We start from the raw sequence: 18200 nt of genomic DNA on the forward strand, positions 1-18200 counted from the left end.
TGAGGTAGTGTTTAAGATTAGAGAGAAAGAGAGAGAGAGAGAGAGAGAGAGAGAGAGAGAGAGAGAGAGAGAGAGAGGGGGAGAGGAGCCGACTGACTGTGTGTGTTTGGGTAGGGGGTCAGGATAACTTCAGGTATTGTTTCTCAGGGGCTACTTTTGAGACAAGGTCTCTTAATCGGATCTGGGGCTCACCAAGTAGGCTAGGCTGGCTGAGTGAGCTCCAGGGACCTGCCTTTCTGTCTCCCAAGCACTGGTATTACAAACACATCATCATACCTCTTGTTTGTTATATATATATAGTTCAGGAGATTGAACTCAGGTCCTCAGGCTTGCAAGGCAAGTATTTATCTACTAAACCGTCCTGTCCCCCTAGCCTGGAATTTGTGGTTTTCTTCCTTCCTTCTTTCTTTCTTTCTTTCTTTCTTTCTTTCTTTCTTTCTTTCTTTCTTTCTTTTTTTTTTTGGTTTTGGAAGACAGGGTTTCTCTGTGTAACAGCCCTGGCTGTCCTGCAACTCGCTCTGTAGACCAGGTTGGCCTTGAACTCACAGAGATTGCCTGTCTCTGCCTCCCAAGTGCTGGAATTAAAGGCGTGTGCCACCACCACCTGGCTATACCCAATTAACTTTTAATGGGCACATGGAAGAGAGAAAATCTATCCCATGAGTTGCTTTTCATGTGGTCACAGCCCACATCTGAGAGCTCACTAGGCCAGGCCCTAGGCCAAGGCCCATCTGATGCATACCCTTCCCAAAGGGCCTTGTTAGAGATGAGCTTACAGATGTCACTTCACCCCTAGGCTCATAGTAACATTAGGTAGTGGGTTCTGTCAAACTTCAGGATGTGTAAATGCTTTCCCTGAGCTATTACACTGAGGAAAACGGTCCCAGGGGCAGTGAGAAATGGAAGAGGTTAGGAGCTTTAAGACCAACAACATGGTGAGATGGCTCAGTAGGCAGAGAGGCTTGCTCCCAAGCTTCATGACTGCAGTTTGGCTCTTGGGACCCACATGGTAGAGGAAGAGAACCAAACCTTGTGAGCTGTCCTATGACACTCACATGCAATGCCTACATTTTCACACACACCCACACAATAATAAATTAAAAAAAAAAAAAAAAGAGCAAGCAGACCATCTCCACAGTGCTTGCACAACAACTGGAGAACTCCCACAAGAGAAGAGTTTGGGAATCTGGGTATGACGGTGTGGGCCTGCATTCCTAACACTTGGGAGCCCGAGGCAGGACTGTGAGCTGCAGGCCAGCCCAGAAAACTCAGACTCTGCCTTAGAATAAACAACAACAGTTCCAGACCGGCTAGGGCTGTACAGTGAGATTCTGCCTCAAAAAAAAAAAAAAAAAAAAAAAAACAAAACCAAACAAACAAAAAAACAAACTAAAACCCCAAAACTTACAACAGTATTGTAAGCTCATAATGTTCACCAAACTGGCCAACAGATCTGGAATAGTGTGTACACTGAAGTCCCAGGAGAAAAATCCACCTGTGCTCAAGACTCTGGAGGTTAGCCAGGCTCAGGGGTGCAAAAGGTGGATTATAGGGATGGGCCATGGCAGCTTCCTCAATAGCCAGTCACTGCCCACCTTAGTGTGTGACCTGACAGCCTTGGAATGTACTAAGAGACCACTAAAGCTGCCACCAACCCAAAAGCTAGGAATAGCACCTCAGGCCTACTACAGATGCTGACCTGTTGTCTTCGTTTTGTTCTGAATAGAGGAGTTTTGTTAAGTTGTTACCACACTGGACACGGCGTTTGGGAAATGAATCTGTCTCTGGGCTACAACACCCATATCTTATTCACTGAGGGGGTGAGAGCTATGTTTTTGCATTGACAAACCTCTATTAAAACCCCAGAGGCTTTTCTTGTAGAAAAGAAAAGGCTGATTTTAAAACTCACATTGAAGTACAAGGAGCCAAGAATATAAAAGTAATCTTGAAAAAGGATGGAGTTGGAAGACTCATATTTTTAACTCAGAATTTGTTAGATTTGCTTTCTATCTATTTCAGAGATAGGATCCTCAAGTTTCCCAGGCTAGCCTTGAATAGGCTATGCAGTCAAGGATGACCCTGAACTTCTGATTCCCCTGCTTCCACCTCCTTAACGCTAGAACTACAAGTCTATCCACCACCCAGTTCTGGAAGTGACTGCTGACAGGGAGGTTTCTCTGTTGGGTAGTAAGAAGCTCTGTAATTAGATTGTTGCAATGGTTATACAACTTTGCAAATACACTAAACCACTGAATAGCGTAACTAAAGAGCTGAATTCTATGATACACCAATTAAATCTCTTCACAACAATTTTTATTAAATTTCTTTCTTTTTTGTGTTGTGTATGTGTATGTGTGTTCTTGCATGTGTGGAGGTCAGAGAACAACTTTTGGGAATTAGTTCTTTCCTCACACCATGTGAGACCTGGAGACTGAACTCAGGTTAAGTTTAGAAGCAGGTGCCTTTCCCTGCTGAGCCATCTAGCCAGCCCTCAATGCCGTCCCCACCCCCAAGGGTTTCGCTATGTAGCCCCAGCTTTCCTGAAACTCTATATAGACCAGGCTGGCCTCAGACTCACAGAGAACCCCTGCCTCTGCCTCCCAAGTGCTGGAATTAAGGGTGTGTGCTACCACACTGGCCTCAACTTTTTAAATTACATTTTATTGATTTCTTTGTGTGTCTTTCTGTGTGTGTACTCATGCCATGGAGTGTATGTGAATGTCATAGGATATTCTGTGGGAATCTGTTCTCTCCTTCTACCATATGGATCCTGGGAATGGAACTCAGGTTGTCGGGCTTGGCAGTGGGCACCTTTACCCGCTGACTCATATCACTGACCCTGATTTCAATTTCCATTAAGAAAAATATTGATTATATTTTGTCCAGGATGTGGGTTGAGCAGGGCCCAGAGCTCTCTGTAGACATGATGTGAAATGTTTGGGCAGAAGTGTTCTTTCCTGGGTGCTTCTTGAAGTGTGAGTAGAACAGAACACCCTGACCTCAGGTCGTCAGTTCCATGAAGAGGAAAAGCAATATTTGGAATGGGAGAGGCAAGAAGTCTTCTGGACTCGCCCATTCTTGATGTTATCTGCAAGGAATTTATGGCCCAAGGCAGGGATACTCTGTCCCAAGGGTTCTGCTGTAAACGTCTCTTGACGTTCATGAGCGGGAGGAAGAAGGTAGGTAACTTCAGGAAGCCTACAGCTTACTGTGTGGGGAGCACTCAAGTTGGACCTGATAGTCTCTTGCTTTCATGCCCTTTAACAACTCACAGCATGTAACATGACTGCATTTCACCTGCAAAGAACTGACCTCCACCTTGTGAGGTGGGTCATTTACAAAGGAACAAGCTGAAGATTTCCAGTGAAAGCACCAGGTGATTCCACAGTAAACACTATAGTAGTCTCATTTTGCACAGGGTACCAGGCCTCCCCAGCACCTCCCAATTCTGTGAACCCAGAGCAGAGGAAGGGCACTGACCTGTGGGAAAAGAAGATGCCTCTGCGCAGGAAGCGGTGTGGTCTCTGGCCAGTGGCTTTCTCTATTCGGTTTATCAGCTCTTTGTCAATTTTGCTGCTTCCAAATTGAACTGCAAAAAAACACCAGGAAACAGAAGGGATGACTTCCTTAGATGCCAGAAGACTTAGTAACCTGTCCAAAAGACCTAAATCTCTTTAGGCTCTGGGCTGTGATGCTTCCCCTCACACAAAGTGAAAGGACCTTTGTATCAAAACAGCTGAGACCCCAATCAGCAAAACAGGGACACACCATATGCCACAGTGCTGTTTGCCTGAGTCTAGACTGTGATGGGAACACACCCAGAATCACCGTCTGGCTGCCAGTTCTGATGCACACATGCACATTAAGGTATAGCTTACATTCACCAACAACAACCACAACTTCCACGTTTCTCCAACTGCTGACCTAGATTCATGTTGGTCCTGAATAGACTTTCCCCTCAGCAACAGTTTATGTTTTAAGTTATGGAAGTAGCTTTGATGCAGACATAAACATTTCAGTCGTTTCTTCCTTGACAATTATCAATGACATCAAGTGGACAGGAAGTGCCTTGGAGGAAGGGTGTGATGGTGAGACCTTGCTAGCAAACATGCCCACCACACTAGAGCTTTCTAAATTTCCGAACTACCCCAAACCAGGAAAACCTACCAGGATGCTTATGCCATTTCATATAACTTAAAATGTGGCTCTCATGAGGCACAATCTATGTGTCCCAGGCTGTCACTGAACTTAATATATGGCTGAGGATGATTTCAAACTTCTGATCCTTTTGCAGGGTAACGAGTATGAACCACCACACCTGGTTCTTTGTTATCTAATTTTAAAATAATCCTTTGGGACTATAACATACAACCAAAGAGTTTTAAGATCTACTTGTTTCTTGATATTGAAACTTTTTTTTTTTTTTTTTTTTTTTGGTTTTTCGAGACAGGGTTTCTCTGTGTAGCTTTGCGCCTTTCCTGGGACTCACTTGGTAGCCCAGGCTGGCCTCGAACTCACAGAGATCCGCCTGGCTCTGCCTCCCGAGTGCTGGGATTAAAGGCGTGCGCCACCACCGCCCGGCGATATTGAAACTTTTTACTTAGGAATTATTCAGAATTTAAAAATATCATATATGTCCAAAGATACTGAAATCAGTTATGTTTAAAGCATATCTGAATTTCTGTTGATTCCAGCACTACTCACAAGATGAAATCTCCCTTTGTGTTTCTGAATGGACAAAGAAAATGTGACATTTACACACACACACCAGAGTACAACACAGCTATGAAAGGAAATGGAATCCTGTTATCTACAACAGAGGTAAGCCCCAAGGACAAGCCAGATCAGTAATGCACAGAAGTTCAAATACTACAGGATCTCATCTTGTGTGAGATCTCAGGGAGAGTACAAGGCAGGGAAGAGAGAATGGAGAGAGGCTCGTCACAGTGAGGTTAGAGGAGTAAGTTCTGATGGGTCACCCACAGGGTGACGCCACCAACAATAATGTACTTCGTATTTCATAATAATACCAGAGAGGACAGTGAATGCTCCCGCCACAAAGAAATAAAAATGTCGGTGATAAACATGTTAAATATCTTGATTTTGTCATTACCCAGGGTATGCATGTATGGACAATCATTTTGTTCTAAGAATATATACAATTACTGTGCCAATTAAAAAGTGTACAAAAGTGCTCGCACAAAAGTACACACAGAAACACCAATGGGATTGACATGGGGTCCCCACCAAACATTGTGATGCTGTGAAGAAGGTGAGGACTTACCAATGAGCTTGTCATAGTCGATGCCTTTTGCACTGCTTGTCCGTACTGTCCATGGGTCCACAAAATCCTCGCTGGCTTTTGTGGCATCTGGATTGCTATTACTCCCAGCTGTTGGGTTCCCTGGAGGGCAGTCGGCCTTGTAATCCTCCCCCATGGCGGCTTTATAGCTCATTTTTAATGACAACAACATCTTTACTGCAGAATCAATCTCATCCTAAAGGGATAAATGGTGACTGCTCAAAATGTTGACAAAGCTAACATCTGCAGAATACCAGTTAGGTCTCAGGCATTGTGCTGAGACCTTTCACACATGTCCTTGAAGCTCTACAACCTTGACAAGTGGTTATCACTGAAGCTGTCCTGTGCCTGCTGAGGAGTTTGAGAGCTGGGGATTTGTCCTGAACAGACAAAAAGCTGGGCTCAGGTGTATTTTACCTTTATTTGATATTCCAGTGCTACAGATTATGACCCAAACCACATGGGTTAGTAGCAGTGACACAGAGTGCACTACTGTTTATGATATGCTAAGGCTTCTTAAACAATGCTGATGGCAGGGTACATGTGCAACAGATCCTTTAATGGAGCTCAGAGTTAGGATGAGATTTACAGACACAACCAAAGATGCCATAGGAGTTGTGATGGCAACTCAAAGACATGCCATGAAAGCAGATAAAAGTGAGGAAAGACGTAGGCCCCCAGGAATGCTCAGCAACAGGTACACCACTAAGTGATGCAATCTTATGAAGCTATTTCTAAGATTTACTTTTATTTGATGTGCATGATTATTTGCCTCTATGTATGTATGCATACCATATGTGCCCGTGGAGGCCAGAAGGCGGCACTGGGTCTCCTAGCATTGGAGTTACCTTTGTGAGTTGCCATGTGGATGCTGAGAACCAAATCTAGTTAGTTCCTATGCAAGAGCAGCAAATGCTCCTAACTGCTGAGCCATCTTTCTAGCCAGTTACCAAGCTATTTCTAGTGTCTACGTACCTATTATTTCTGCAAGTCCAGCACTTGGCAAGTGAAGGCAGGAGGATCAGTTCTAGGTCATTCCTGGCTATATAGAAAGTTGGAGGCCAGTTTGGGTACACAAGACTTTACTTTAAAAATAATAATAATAGTTCGAGGCCAGCCTGGTCTACAGAGAGTTCCAGGACAGGCTCCAAAATAATAATAATAATAATAATAATAATAATAATAATAATAATAATGATGATGAAACAGCAGCAGCAGCAAATATAAGCTGTATCCTTGCTCACTCTGGAAACTTATTGAAGACCCCTTTCTTCTAGGAGCTCACAATGGCCACCCCATAAGCTTAAAAGAGCAGGCCTAATTAAGGCGATCAAATCATGCTGTGCCCTAAAGCTCTAGACTGGTAATTGGCATAGCTGGATTAGACCACAAAGACTACAGAGTCTAATTTGTTTGCCTAGGGCAACATAAATATTTTCACTTAGAATTTATGCACCATGTACTATAAACTGGGCTTCCTGAGGAAGAACTACTATGACCCCAACCTCATTTAGAGAGCTGTTCACTGGGCATCCTGGCCAAAGAGTGCTAGGATTCTGTAGTGATCAGTTCAAACAATAAAATTCTCTGGCGTTTGTTATCAGAATGAGTTTGTCTCATGAAGTCAATAACCCCATGTTTACAGCTCACAAAATAGAGAAGATGCCTTCACTGGGTAGCTGTCCTGCTATCTCTGTAGTCCAGGGCTCAGCACTTGAAATAAAAACAATGTTTAACAAGTTCAATCTGCAGAATTATCTGTGGGAAGACCTGCCTTGCCCTGAAGTACACAGCAGTCAGTATCTTTTAATCACCGACTGTTGACAATTTATACTCTATCTGGTCTGATTCTGCTTGCTACTAGAAGGCTCTGGAAAAAGGAAACATTTAACCCTGTCCCTAGTCAGTCCTGAAAAAAAGTGATGAACAGACCAGACCTGCTTGGCTTCCTACTTTTGTGTAGTGTTGGCCAGAACACAGAGACTCCACTAAAAAGCCAGTGTTCTAGTGGTGCTACACTCAGGAGACAGAGGCATGTGAATCTCTGAGTTCCAGACTAGCCAGGGCTACACAGTGAGACTGTCTCAGAATGAGGGTGGTGGTGGTGGGGGGAAGTAGTACTAATTATAAACATTCCTAAATGTGTTACTCAAATTTAAGGTTAAACTGACAAATATACCACTGCTAACCTTCCAAAGTAGGTTCACAGGAGAAATGATCAATCCTTAGGTTTTTTATTTACTTCAGGTTTTTGCCTCAAGACCATTTAGCCCAATTCATTGAGCCCACCCAGTGAGTAAAGGTCTTTGTGGATAATCAGGTTTTTGGAAATAATTTTCTTTCTTTACCTTTTTTTTTTTTTTTTAACTGTAATGGTTTACTTGGATCAATGACCCACGAAAGCACTGGACTGAATATGGGGTGGACAGCAGCACCATCTGGTAACACAGACACAGCTTTCTGAGAAGAAGATAGCTGAGTGGAAAGCATAAGAGGAGAAGGGAGCCACGGAGACCCAAGAGTGGAGGTACCCCGAGATCATGAAGTGCCTTTGCGGCCATCACACATGCAGACTGACTATGCTCCTGAAACCTACTATGCCATCAAAATCCTTAAAAAAGGCACAGTCCCAAAGGACACAGAAAACATGAGGAGGGTGGCAGCAACAAAACCCAGAAGGTGCAATATTCAGGGGTAACTGACAGACTGAGCACACGAGAAAAACAAATGCTAAGAACTGCTGGGAGATGGGTACTGACCCCACCTTACACCGTGGACTACCAGAGAGACCAAGGCATCGTGAAGGAGTGGGCAGTGGGCTCAGGCCTGTTCAGGAAGCAGTTGTTCAGCTCATGCCTGGGCCTCACTCTATCCAGAGGTTTCCATGGGAAAAAGACAGTGGCATATATATCAGAGAGTGCTGTACACAGCAGTGGGCAGAGATGCACACCCAGAACAGCCCGAGACAACCAGACTTGTGTCCCATTTAGTGGAGGATGGGGCAGTCATTCCCCTGAGAGCAGATCATAGAGAAGCTGGTTTCTAAGGAAAGAGGTTAAGACTCTGAACCCAAAGATTCCCTAACCAAACCAAACCTGATGCTATCCGGGAAAGGGGCCATGTACAGATAATGTCTCCTCACACTGTCACCGACTGACAGCTGACAGTTACCTTCAAGGCCTTGAGTGGATGGGCAAGAGATGGCACACATCTGAGATGCTTGTGATATGAAAGGGAGGGGAAAAACACACAGACGGAGACATTGGGAGCCTCAAGGGAACAGAGAGCACCAGGAAACTACCATCAGTAGCTCAGTGAACTAAGGAGCATGCCTACAGGGGTGCTTGGGAGTTTAACAGGACAGCAGAAATGGAAGACAGTAGGAGGCTGAGGGAGGAAATAGCCCTGAAAGAACAGGGAGAAATGGAAAGTAGCAGGCAAAAACTAAGAAAACTAGACGAGCATTTTCTGACTTAAAAACAGAAAAGACAGAGCACCAAAGAGATCAAAGAAACAATATGACTTCTGAGAATTAAAGTTTGCAAAGAGCATTGGTCCTGTCCTAGGAACGTCAGAGCACTGGAATGAAAAGGGTCCTGATGCCCCTTGAGAGGATGGACAAAAGGCACCGACAAACAATGGTGATCGAGGCAGTGACAGCCTTCCAAGGGAGGCTGGGTGTGGTTTCCCATCACTCTAATGTCAGCAACCAGGAGGCAGAGGCAGGAAGATCAGAAGTTCATGGTTATCCTTGCCTAGAGCAGGTTGAGGCCAGGCTGGGCTATATGAGACACTGTGTTGGACAAAATGAAACAAATAACAGAATTCTAAGCAAAAGTTGCTTCCATCTCAGAACTCCATGCCCAGCTTAGCTATCAATCAAACCATAGGGGAGGTAAATACATTTTCAGGCGCGCACCGCTCAAGGTTGGTTCCTTTGCAAGACTTTTCCTGAACAATTAGAAGACTTATTCTACCCAAAGAGAGTAAAGCAGAGAAGATGACAACAGATGAAGACCCACTAATCCAAAGGGAAACTGGCACAGGTCTTACAAGATGCCAAAGGAATTGTCTTTATACAGTAGCTGCTGTGTGTTGAGATGCAACCAGGGCGGAGCCATGGCAGCCATGTAATACTTAATGTTGGGGACAGAGTCTGAGGAATGTGTCATTAAGCATAAACACCATCAGTGCACAAATTTAGATGGCTCACTAATTGATATGACATTTTGATGCAATCAAGAGACTGAGTAAACATGGGGTAGAGGGAGTTTCTGCCAAGATAATATGGCACAAATTTTGCTGTTATTTAGTAAATAGACATACAAGCTTAAGGATAAAGAATATACTGAATGCATAAACCAGGCCTGGATGTCTGGCCTTGAGGTTGTGATGCTTAATACTCATCCTCACATTGACTGGACTTGGAAATCACCCAGATGACACCTCTGGGTGTGTCTGTGAAGATGTTTCCACAGTGGTTTAATAGATGACAGAAGACCCATCTAGAATATGGGTAGTATCATCCCATTGGCTGGGGTCTCAGACAGAAGAAGGATAAAGCAAGCAGAGAGCCAGCATTCATCTCTCTCTGCTCCCTGACTGCAGTATTACATAACCACCTGCCACGTGTATCTGCTGCAGGTCTTCCCCACAAGGGGCTGGACCCTCAAATGGACTCTTCCTTTTTGAAGTTGATGTTGCAGGTCAGCTATTTGGCTACAGTAATGAGAAAAGCAGCCTGCTTCCTTAGCATGTGCCACGTCTCACTGGCCAGAAACAATGCCCCCAAACAGGAAATGAAAGCAACAACTATACAAAATTAACTTCACCACAAACATAACGCTGACTATGTCCACAACCTATTGGAGCCCTGTGTCTCTGAGTGGACGGTGTTATGTGGTGCCAACTGCATTATGAATAGCACAGAAAAGGCCAGGCAAACAGAAATTAAGGCAAACATTAACTCCAGAGAAAACAGATGGTGGGAAGGAAAGGGAAAGTACTCATGCTATACTTGATGGTTCAGCTGTCTATGTGTTTACATAGTGTAATAATGCCTGTACTAATAATGACCTAACTGGAACTGCAACATATTCCAGAAGACCGAGGGATGGGAAGGTGTGTGCGAAAGCAGGAATCCCTTATGGCCACAGCCAGAGCCCTAGAGTTGAAATTAAGAAAGGAAGGAAACAGTAGGATGTAGCTCAGAGGTGCAGAGGTACAAACCTGTATAAGAACCGAGAACATCTGTGCATGGGCAGAACTGGGGAGAACAGGCTGGAAGGCAGTGGGCTGTTGGGGTCTCCATATCTATGGGTCCTGTATTCCTGGTCTCAGCTAACACAGGATAGAAAATACTAAAGGTGGGCTGGAGAGATGGCTCAGAGGTTAAGAGCACCGACTGCTCTTCCAGAGGTCCTGAGTTCAATTCCCAGCACCCACACGGTGGCTCACAACTATCTGTAGTGAGATCTGGCTCCCTCTTCTGTATACATAATAAATAAATAAATCTTAAAAAAAAAAGAATATTTTATAAAAAAAAAAACAAAAACAAAACTAAAGGTACAAAAACTTCTTCCCCGTACTGAGTATGCACAGATGTTCACTTTGTCACTTTCTTCATTGTCACAGGATCTAGAAGTTCTCAGGAAATATACCCTGGTCATGTCTAGGAGGGAGTTTCTAGACAGGGCTAATTAAGGTGGGAAAATATACCCTAAATGCAGGTGGCATCGTTCCATGGAGAAAGAGAGCGGAGCACAGAAATTCATTTCCATTTCCTGACACTGCTCCAGTGTGACCAGCTGTCTCACACTCCTAATTCTATGACTTCCCTGCCACAATGGACTATAACCTCAAACTGTGAGCCAAAAATAAGCTCTCTTCCTTAAATTGCTTTTGTTCCACATTTTGTCATAGTAACGGACAGAAAAGTAACTAATATTCCTCTAAAGATACAGTACAGCAGCCAGGTAGTGGTGGCAAATGCCTTTAATCCCAGTACTTGGGAGGCAGAGGCAGGCAGATCTTGTGAGTTTGAGGACAGTCTGGTCTACGGAGTGAATTCCAGAACAGCCAGGGCAACACAGAGAAACCTTGTCTTGAAACACCAAAAAGATACAGTATAGCAAAAGAAAAGAAAGAAAAAAAAATTGAGTCTCACAACTACTTATACAGAACCCATACAATCCTAAGGGGGCTTAAAGTATAGGGCAGATTATATGTGAATCCTATGCTGCTTTATGTGAGGGACTTGGGCATCATGGATCTTCCAGGATCTGGGGACCAATTCCCTACAATACAAAGCGTTTTAAAGCATAGGCATAGCAACGGCACTGAATTTAACAGACTTTATAACCAGACAACTGAGAAGGTGCGGAGGTGCAGATGCATGCATTGGAGAGTCCAACAAATCACCTACTTTTGGTGCATTTCCAGCTTTGAGGGACCTCACGAGTTCCCCTTGAGCAGCTATGCTGTTGAACAGCTCCAGTGGAGAGGTGCAGGACTCACCACTGGGCGTGTCCGCCATCTTCTAGGACCTAGGCCTGCAGCTGGCTAATGAGCAGATGCGTTCAGTAGTTGAGACAAGACTCTGTGGAGAAAAAATGAAATGGGATTGAGGGTAGGGAGCCATGAGCAGATTACTGCAGCTGAGTTTTCTTCCCAGCACTCAGCTTTTCTTCCAGAAAAACGTGGTAACTGCTGAACTGTAACAGAAACTGGGTAACAGAACATTAATGTAAAGAGATAAGGAGAAAGTTGGAGTCATGAAAAGAAGCATCAATGAGGACAATGAGAACTAAATGCATTACTGGGAGGTGCCAACTTGAGGCCAGCAAAGGTAAACAGTAAGTTGGCACATGGTGATGTTTGTTCCCATCTAGCACCCAGGAGAGGAACCCATGTTTGCTCAGAATACCAATGCGCTTTAGTAAGGCTACAATCACCAGAGAAAACACTTTGCAAACTGCTGTTTGTTCTTTATCTTTACTGCCTTGAGAACAAACTCTCAGGCCTTTGCAGATATAAAGAACACAGCAATGTTCCACAATGTCCTCCAGCTGACCCGGTGCTGTGCTCTCACAGCACGGTCCAGGTGGAGGATAAGGTCTTCTCTGCTCTGAGTTCTAAATCAGTAAGGATCAGGAGCCTAGCCATCCCACATGCTGCCTTACTTAAGGCTGGGAAGGTGTGCCTGAGACATCGTGCTATCAGTCATTATTTCTATTGACACTGGACAGGATGGAGACTGGGCCATCTGGAGTCCCTGTTGGACCAGTCACTTTATCTATAAAATGGTAACTCTATGAACTTTTAACTTACCTCAAGGATTGTTATAAAAATTAAAGAGAAAAAAGTGATGCGGGAACACACTGCAAACTATAAGCAAGATACAACTACACATCTAGTCTTGTTATTCCTGGGTTTGGGAGTGAGGGCTTGGGAGATCAACCCAACTCAGCTTCACCTGACTTACCAAAACCTGAGAGGAGCTGCAGGCTGTGATGGACCAGTAACCCTGACCTGGCACCTTGGTCTAAGTTCCTCTATGCACCAAGTTACTTGAACTCCATCAGAGCCTGTGGCAGATCTGTCCTCCCAGCTCATGGGCACGGAAGCTCATGACTGCCAAGGAGTGTGCTCAATAGTCTTGAGGAGACAAGAACAAATGTCTCCTCATCTCTGATGACAGACCCAAGTAAGGATATCACCAAAGTCCAAAGCAGTGAACCAGTGAGTGGTGTGCACCCTCCCCCGATCCCACCCACCCAACGAGTTTTGCTGGGTGGATGACTCAACAGCAGCTCTATCACCAAGGCCCACCAAAGGCAGCATAGGTGATGGCTGGTGGAAGCTAGTCACCTGGTGCGCACTGCACGGCTGCCTGGCAGCCCAGGTGGTCCGAGCCTCTTCATGGAAGCAGAGCTCCTCTCAGTCTCTCTCAGCAGTCCTTAAACGACTGCCTGGGGGAGGGGACGAACCTAGGGACTGCGGTTAGTTTCAGGGATTTCCTGAAGCTATTAAGTTGTTTACTTTCTGAGTTTAATGAGTTTCCCTCCTGCAGGACAGGACCTTTACCCCCCTTCTTAGAACATACTGTTGTTTCACCTCCCTGCCAACATCCTGTGTCACAACAAGCTTCCCTGTAGGATGGAAGATTTCATCTGGAGGAAAGAGCTACAGAAGCAATGTCTGAGACAAGCTAGGATAGTCTCAGCCACTGTCCTCCACCTACCTACCTCTCAGAGTTAATGTACAGTGGAGACGTTTGTGTTTATTTATTTATTAAATTTAACACCACCATCTTCATACAAGTTAATAAACTCATTAATACCAAAACCAGGATGGGACAGGGGCCATTGGGAATCATCTCATCTGATTCCTAAGGGAAGCTCAATGAAAGACTGACTTGGATAGCAAAGTCCTGTAGCCCAGGGAAGAGGAACATAGAACCAGGGAGTAAGGAGAAACTCCCAGGCCCTGCTTTTCTCTGGGTCTACTTGCTTGGGCCAGATAATAATGAATGCAATAAAAATGACTTCTAGACACAAAGGGTCAAGCAATATCCAGTCTGGAATTTCCCAGTGTCCTGGAAGAGCAAGCTGTAACTGTACATCCTGTTAGCTCAGAGAAGCCTCAAGAATCTGCCTGAGGTTCAAATCCAGAGACTAAGTCAGGCTCTGGTCAGAGCCCATCCCAGTCACAGGCCCTGAGTCACCGCTGCTCGTCCTGTCTAGGATGTCTCCCCCTCCGTGGTTTGGCTTCTGTGATTTTTGAGACTCAACCTCAGCTTTTCAGCTGTTCCCAACCCCTGAAGCCCTGGGGCCACTCTCACTCTGTGGCCCTGAACATGCTTGTTCTACCTTTGTTACAGCACTTCCTGGGCTGCTGAGTGAGTTGAATCCTTAGTACAGTGAGGGTGTGCACCAGCTTAAAGACTATGTATTTCTAGTATCGGCTGAGTGACTCTCCTAAATCAGTAAGTTCAACCTTTCCTCTAGGCTGTTCTCTTACATCATCTTTGTAAGTGTGGGTTCTAGCTGGACATGGTGGTGTACACCTCCAATTCTACCTGAGTAGGGAAACTGTGGTAAATTTTAGGCTAGTTTAGGCTATATAAGTAAAACCCTACTGCACCTCCCTCCAAATCCAGCAAACAGAAAATACCAGTATTTATTCTAGTTGAAGGTTGAGTTAGTCAAGCTACCTCTAGTTTAATGCTCTGGCACTAAGCCATGTCCTCTGAGCTCTGGGGAGAGCCAGGAAGACCACCTGGGGTCTCCTCCAGGTCTTAGACTTCTAGTTTGGGTCTCTGCCCACTGTAACATCTGCTCTGTCCTGGTTACCCCTGGACTTCCCTTTGCTTAGCCTGCTCCTCCACAGATGTGGGGCCCTGCAAAGACTATAATCAGTCGTGGTCACAATTACATTCAATTCCTAGAAAAAGTGCCAAGGAGAATGAGTGAGTGAGCCTGGATAGCTAGCCTCTTCCCACCTCGACAGGACTGGTAGCTGGTGCAATCAGCTAGGGGAACTGGACCTGCACTCAGGCTCCATGTTGTAGGGGAACACCGATCTCTTTAAGTATTAGAATTCTGACTTGGAAGAGGCACATAAACGAAATCTGATGAAGGGAACAACAGGTGATATCTCTGCTCTTCTAATCACAAGGCATTCACTCATGCATGGTCACTATTTAAATCTTGTGTGTGTGAGTACATGAGGGAGAGTGAGGGAGATCAAGAGACTGAGAGGCAATTTCTTGAGTGAATGCTCTAGGAGTGATTGAGACAAGGGAAACAGAGCTACCGTCTTCCTTATTTAACAGTTACACACTTACCTGTGTATTGTATTGTGTGAAGAGCTCTCCCCATCCTCCTTTATTTCTGTTTGTTAACTTTTAGAATTGAGCTTAACTTTTTAGCCTGGAGTTCTTGAACCTCTTAAAGTACAGCAACATTTGCATATTCATTGGATGTACACAGGTTTAAGTAGTGTCTAGGTTCAATGTCTTTATTTTTTGTTTTTGTTTTTTCAAGACAGGGTTTCTCTGTGTAACAGCCCTGGCTGTCCTGGAACTCACTTTGTAGATCAGGCTGGCCTCAAACTAACTCACAGAGATCTGCCTGCCTCTGCCTCCTGAGTGCTAGGATCAAAGGCATGTGCCACCACCACTTGGCTGGTTCAACGTCTTTATGAAGGAGTCCAGAGATGCCAAAAGGTTAAGGATCACTGTCTCAAGGGCTTATTTCTCAACTCCAGATGAGAAGTTGTGTCTTTGTTAAGGAAATGCTCTTTTATCTAACTACTAACACAATATGGAAGAAAGAAGAGATGTTATAACAAGGAAGTGATCTATTATCCTGTTACAAAAGTACCAGGATTGTAAAAAGTCAAACTGCCCAATCCAGAGCAACCACAGCAGGCCTTCGATAAGAAACCTACAAAGGCTCCTCCACCCCTACTAAGAACTAAATCTATGGCTCATTTGGAAAGATGCCATTGTTCTGGACAAACACTGTGGGCTCTTAAAGAAAGTGGGCACAGTACAGCGTGAGCAGAAGGAATGAGAACTTGGTCCATAACAAAACCCACACAGGTAGGATCTACAGAATCTGCAGCCTGAGGGAAGAGGGCAGCAAGATTCTAGGGGCAGCTTGGAAAAAGGGATAGCCTAGGAAAGTTTCTACAAGACAAAAACCTCTTTAGAGCAAACAGTTCTTTATACTCCTAAACTTGGGATAGATGGCTTATTTTCCCATATAAAGGCATTGAGGATAGAACCCAGAGCCGGGAACATGCCAAGCAGGCCTTCTAACAACTGAACTACATGCCCGGCCCTGTGAACACTACCTTAAAAGAGAAAGCCATCAATTTACAAAGACAGACATTAGAGACTTGGTTGTCACAATAAGAATGCCAGTGAATGGCCACTGACCATTTAAGGAGGCCAAATCTGCCAAAAGCTCTGAAGCTGATGAAAGTCAAGCTCTGAACGTAAACAGACCATTGGGCACCCATTGCATCTACTCCTCAGAAACAGGTCATCACCTGAACTTGGGTCTACTAGATGAAATAAACGCACGCCATTCCAAGCCTGACACAGGTCCTTCTCAAAAGTCTTCAGCACTTTCAGAAAAGGCAGGTAAAAAACAAAACAAACTTCTGTTAGAACAATAGCAAACAAGCTCCAAGCCTAGCTACGTTGGCAATACATACCCTTTCTGTGGAGTCCGTGGCCCCTGGTCACAAAGGACAGAGATGAGAATTCCCAGGCAGGGTGGAGGTCTTTAATACTCTCCCCTTCTTTTCTTTCAGTTTCTGTTTTTAGAAGAGTCTATTGTCTTTCTTTCCTGCCTTGCCCCACCCTTTCAGTTTCATTTACTTGGGGATTTCTCAGAAATCACTCAGGTTCTCAGAACATTTTGGCCACTTGACCAGCTTCCTTAATGAGCAAATCCAGCCAGTGGCTGGTTGGGTTGGGGGGAGGAGGAGGTTGAGACCAATCAAACTCTCAAGAGCCCCAAGCTACTTGCCATTGCATCAGCCGCCCCTTCTTCAGGTTGACCGCCATGTGACCTCCCCATCCCTCTTCCTCCCCCCACCCACAGCATCATTGCTATTGTGTGTAGTGTACAGATCAGCCTGTACATTCCCTGAGGCAGTCCTGCTCTGAAGCGGTGCACTGCAGGGGAAAGATAGGAACTCTGATAGGTCAGAGAGAGCCGGCTTTTGATGTTGAGCAAAAGCTTGCTTTGAAACCATGGACAAGTAGCGTTACTTCTCTGCTTCTGCCTCGGGTTCCTCATCTGTGAAATGCGCACCAGGAACCTTCCTAACACTTCGTGGAGGGGACTGCTGGCGACCATACAGGGCAAAGCCCCAGGCGGTGGGAAACGATGACAGCATGGGTGGGCGGCGCCGCCGCAGCCTCCCCGCCCCTTGCAGTGCCGGTGCCCAGAGAACAGCAAGCCCGGTTCGGAGCCGGGTCCTCAGGGCTCAGTGCGCGGACAGCAGCCCAAGGCTCCGGTGCCACCTCGGCCTCCCTACCTCGCTCCCGGAGCGGCGGCCGCCCTCTTCTCACTTACCGGCCCCCGTTCGGACCCCACCAGTCAGCACCGCTAGTTCAGCTACCGGTACTTCCAGGGCGTCCGTGGAAAAACCCATCCGGCCGGAACAACTTCCTGTCCTGACATGTCACCATTGGCTGCCCATCCAGGGGCGGGGCATGGCCCGTCTCTGATTGGCTGAGGCCCCCAACGTCGTGGTGGAACGCGACTGGGCGGCCCGAGTGCAGGCCGGACCGTTGTAGGGGTGGACCAAGCGCTTCCGTGTGTATGTGTGGTGAGCCGCGGGCCCGGGCGGGAGGGTACCGGGACCTGGTGGCCGCGTGCTTCCCGCTTCATAGCGCCAGGTTCAGAGCGTCGCTCGCCTTCCTTTTATTCCCATTTCTTCGTAGAGTGCTCTAAACTCTACCCATTACTGTTGACAGCTTGGCTAAGTTCTCTTCATCCTTCAAAATCTGTGTCGTGTGGTATCTTTTTGTTTCCCCTCATGGATCTGTGGCCTCCGGGGCAAGATCCGAGTTTTAAATTCTGCTCACATCAGAACCAACATAGAGCTAAACACAGAGTAGGTAACAAGGAACTGTTTGTGGAAAAGGAAAATCCCGTCTCTCTTAACTTCCTCAGCACCCTGCCCCACCAGCTTTCAGGCTACAAATACAGGTAGATCGAGGGTTCTTGGTCAGTGAACAAAACACACAGGACTCCCTGCCCCACATGTCGGTGCCCCCTTTAGCTCTTTAATTTTTTTCCTGCGGGCCTCATTACCTTTGCCTTCATTTAGCCTCTTCCTCTTGGTTTTACCCCCCCCCCCCCTTCCCATGACA

At 45.7% G+C, this 18200-nt stretch overlaps 2 protein-coding genes across 5 annotated transcripts in view; one reads left to right on the plus strand and one right to left on the minus strand.

Moving 5' to 3' along the window:
* The window catches only part of Wars1 (tryptophanyl-tRNA synthetase 1), a 32023-nt gene extending 14500 nt beyond the window's left edge, over positions 1 to 17523 (minus strand). Inside the window, exons 1-4 of one of the 3 annotated variants that reach the window (XM_059279906.1) lie at positions 17398 to 17523; positions 11727 to 11900; positions 5285 to 5498; positions 3481 to 3589 (exon numbers count right to left, since the gene is read on the minus strand). In XM_059279906.1, coding sequence (XP_059135889.1) covers positions 3481 to 3589; positions 5285 to 5498; positions 11727 to 11837 — 434 coding nt within the window. In that variant the 5' untranslated portion in view covers positions 11838 to 11900; positions 17398 to 17523. Of the gene's footprint in view, positions 1 to 3480; positions 3590 to 5284; positions 5499 to 11726; positions 11901 to 16528; positions 16767 to 17397 lie in introns of those variants that run through there. The other 2 variants (XM_059279907.1, XM_059279908.1) reach the window with 2 other exon arrangements.
* The window catches only part of Wdr25 (WD repeat domain 25), a 133408-nt gene continuing 132256 nt past the window's right edge, over positions 17049 to 18200 (plus strand). Inside the window, exon 1 of one of the 2 annotated variants that reach the window (XM_059279904.1) lies at positions 17049 to 17644. The gene's annotated coding sequence lies outside the window, so the exon portion shown is untranslated. Of the gene's footprint in view, positions 17654 to 18200 lie in introns of both variants that reach the window. The other variant, XM_059279902.1, reaches the window with a different exon arrangement.

This window comes from Peromyscus eremicus, chromosome 14 (assembly GCF_949786415.1).
Source record: "Peromyscus eremicus chromosome 14, PerEre_H2_v1, whole genome shotgun sequence".
Classification (NCBI taxonomy): domain Eukaryota; kingdom Metazoa; phylum Chordata; class Mammalia; order Rodentia; family Cricetidae; genus Peromyscus; species Peromyscus eremicus.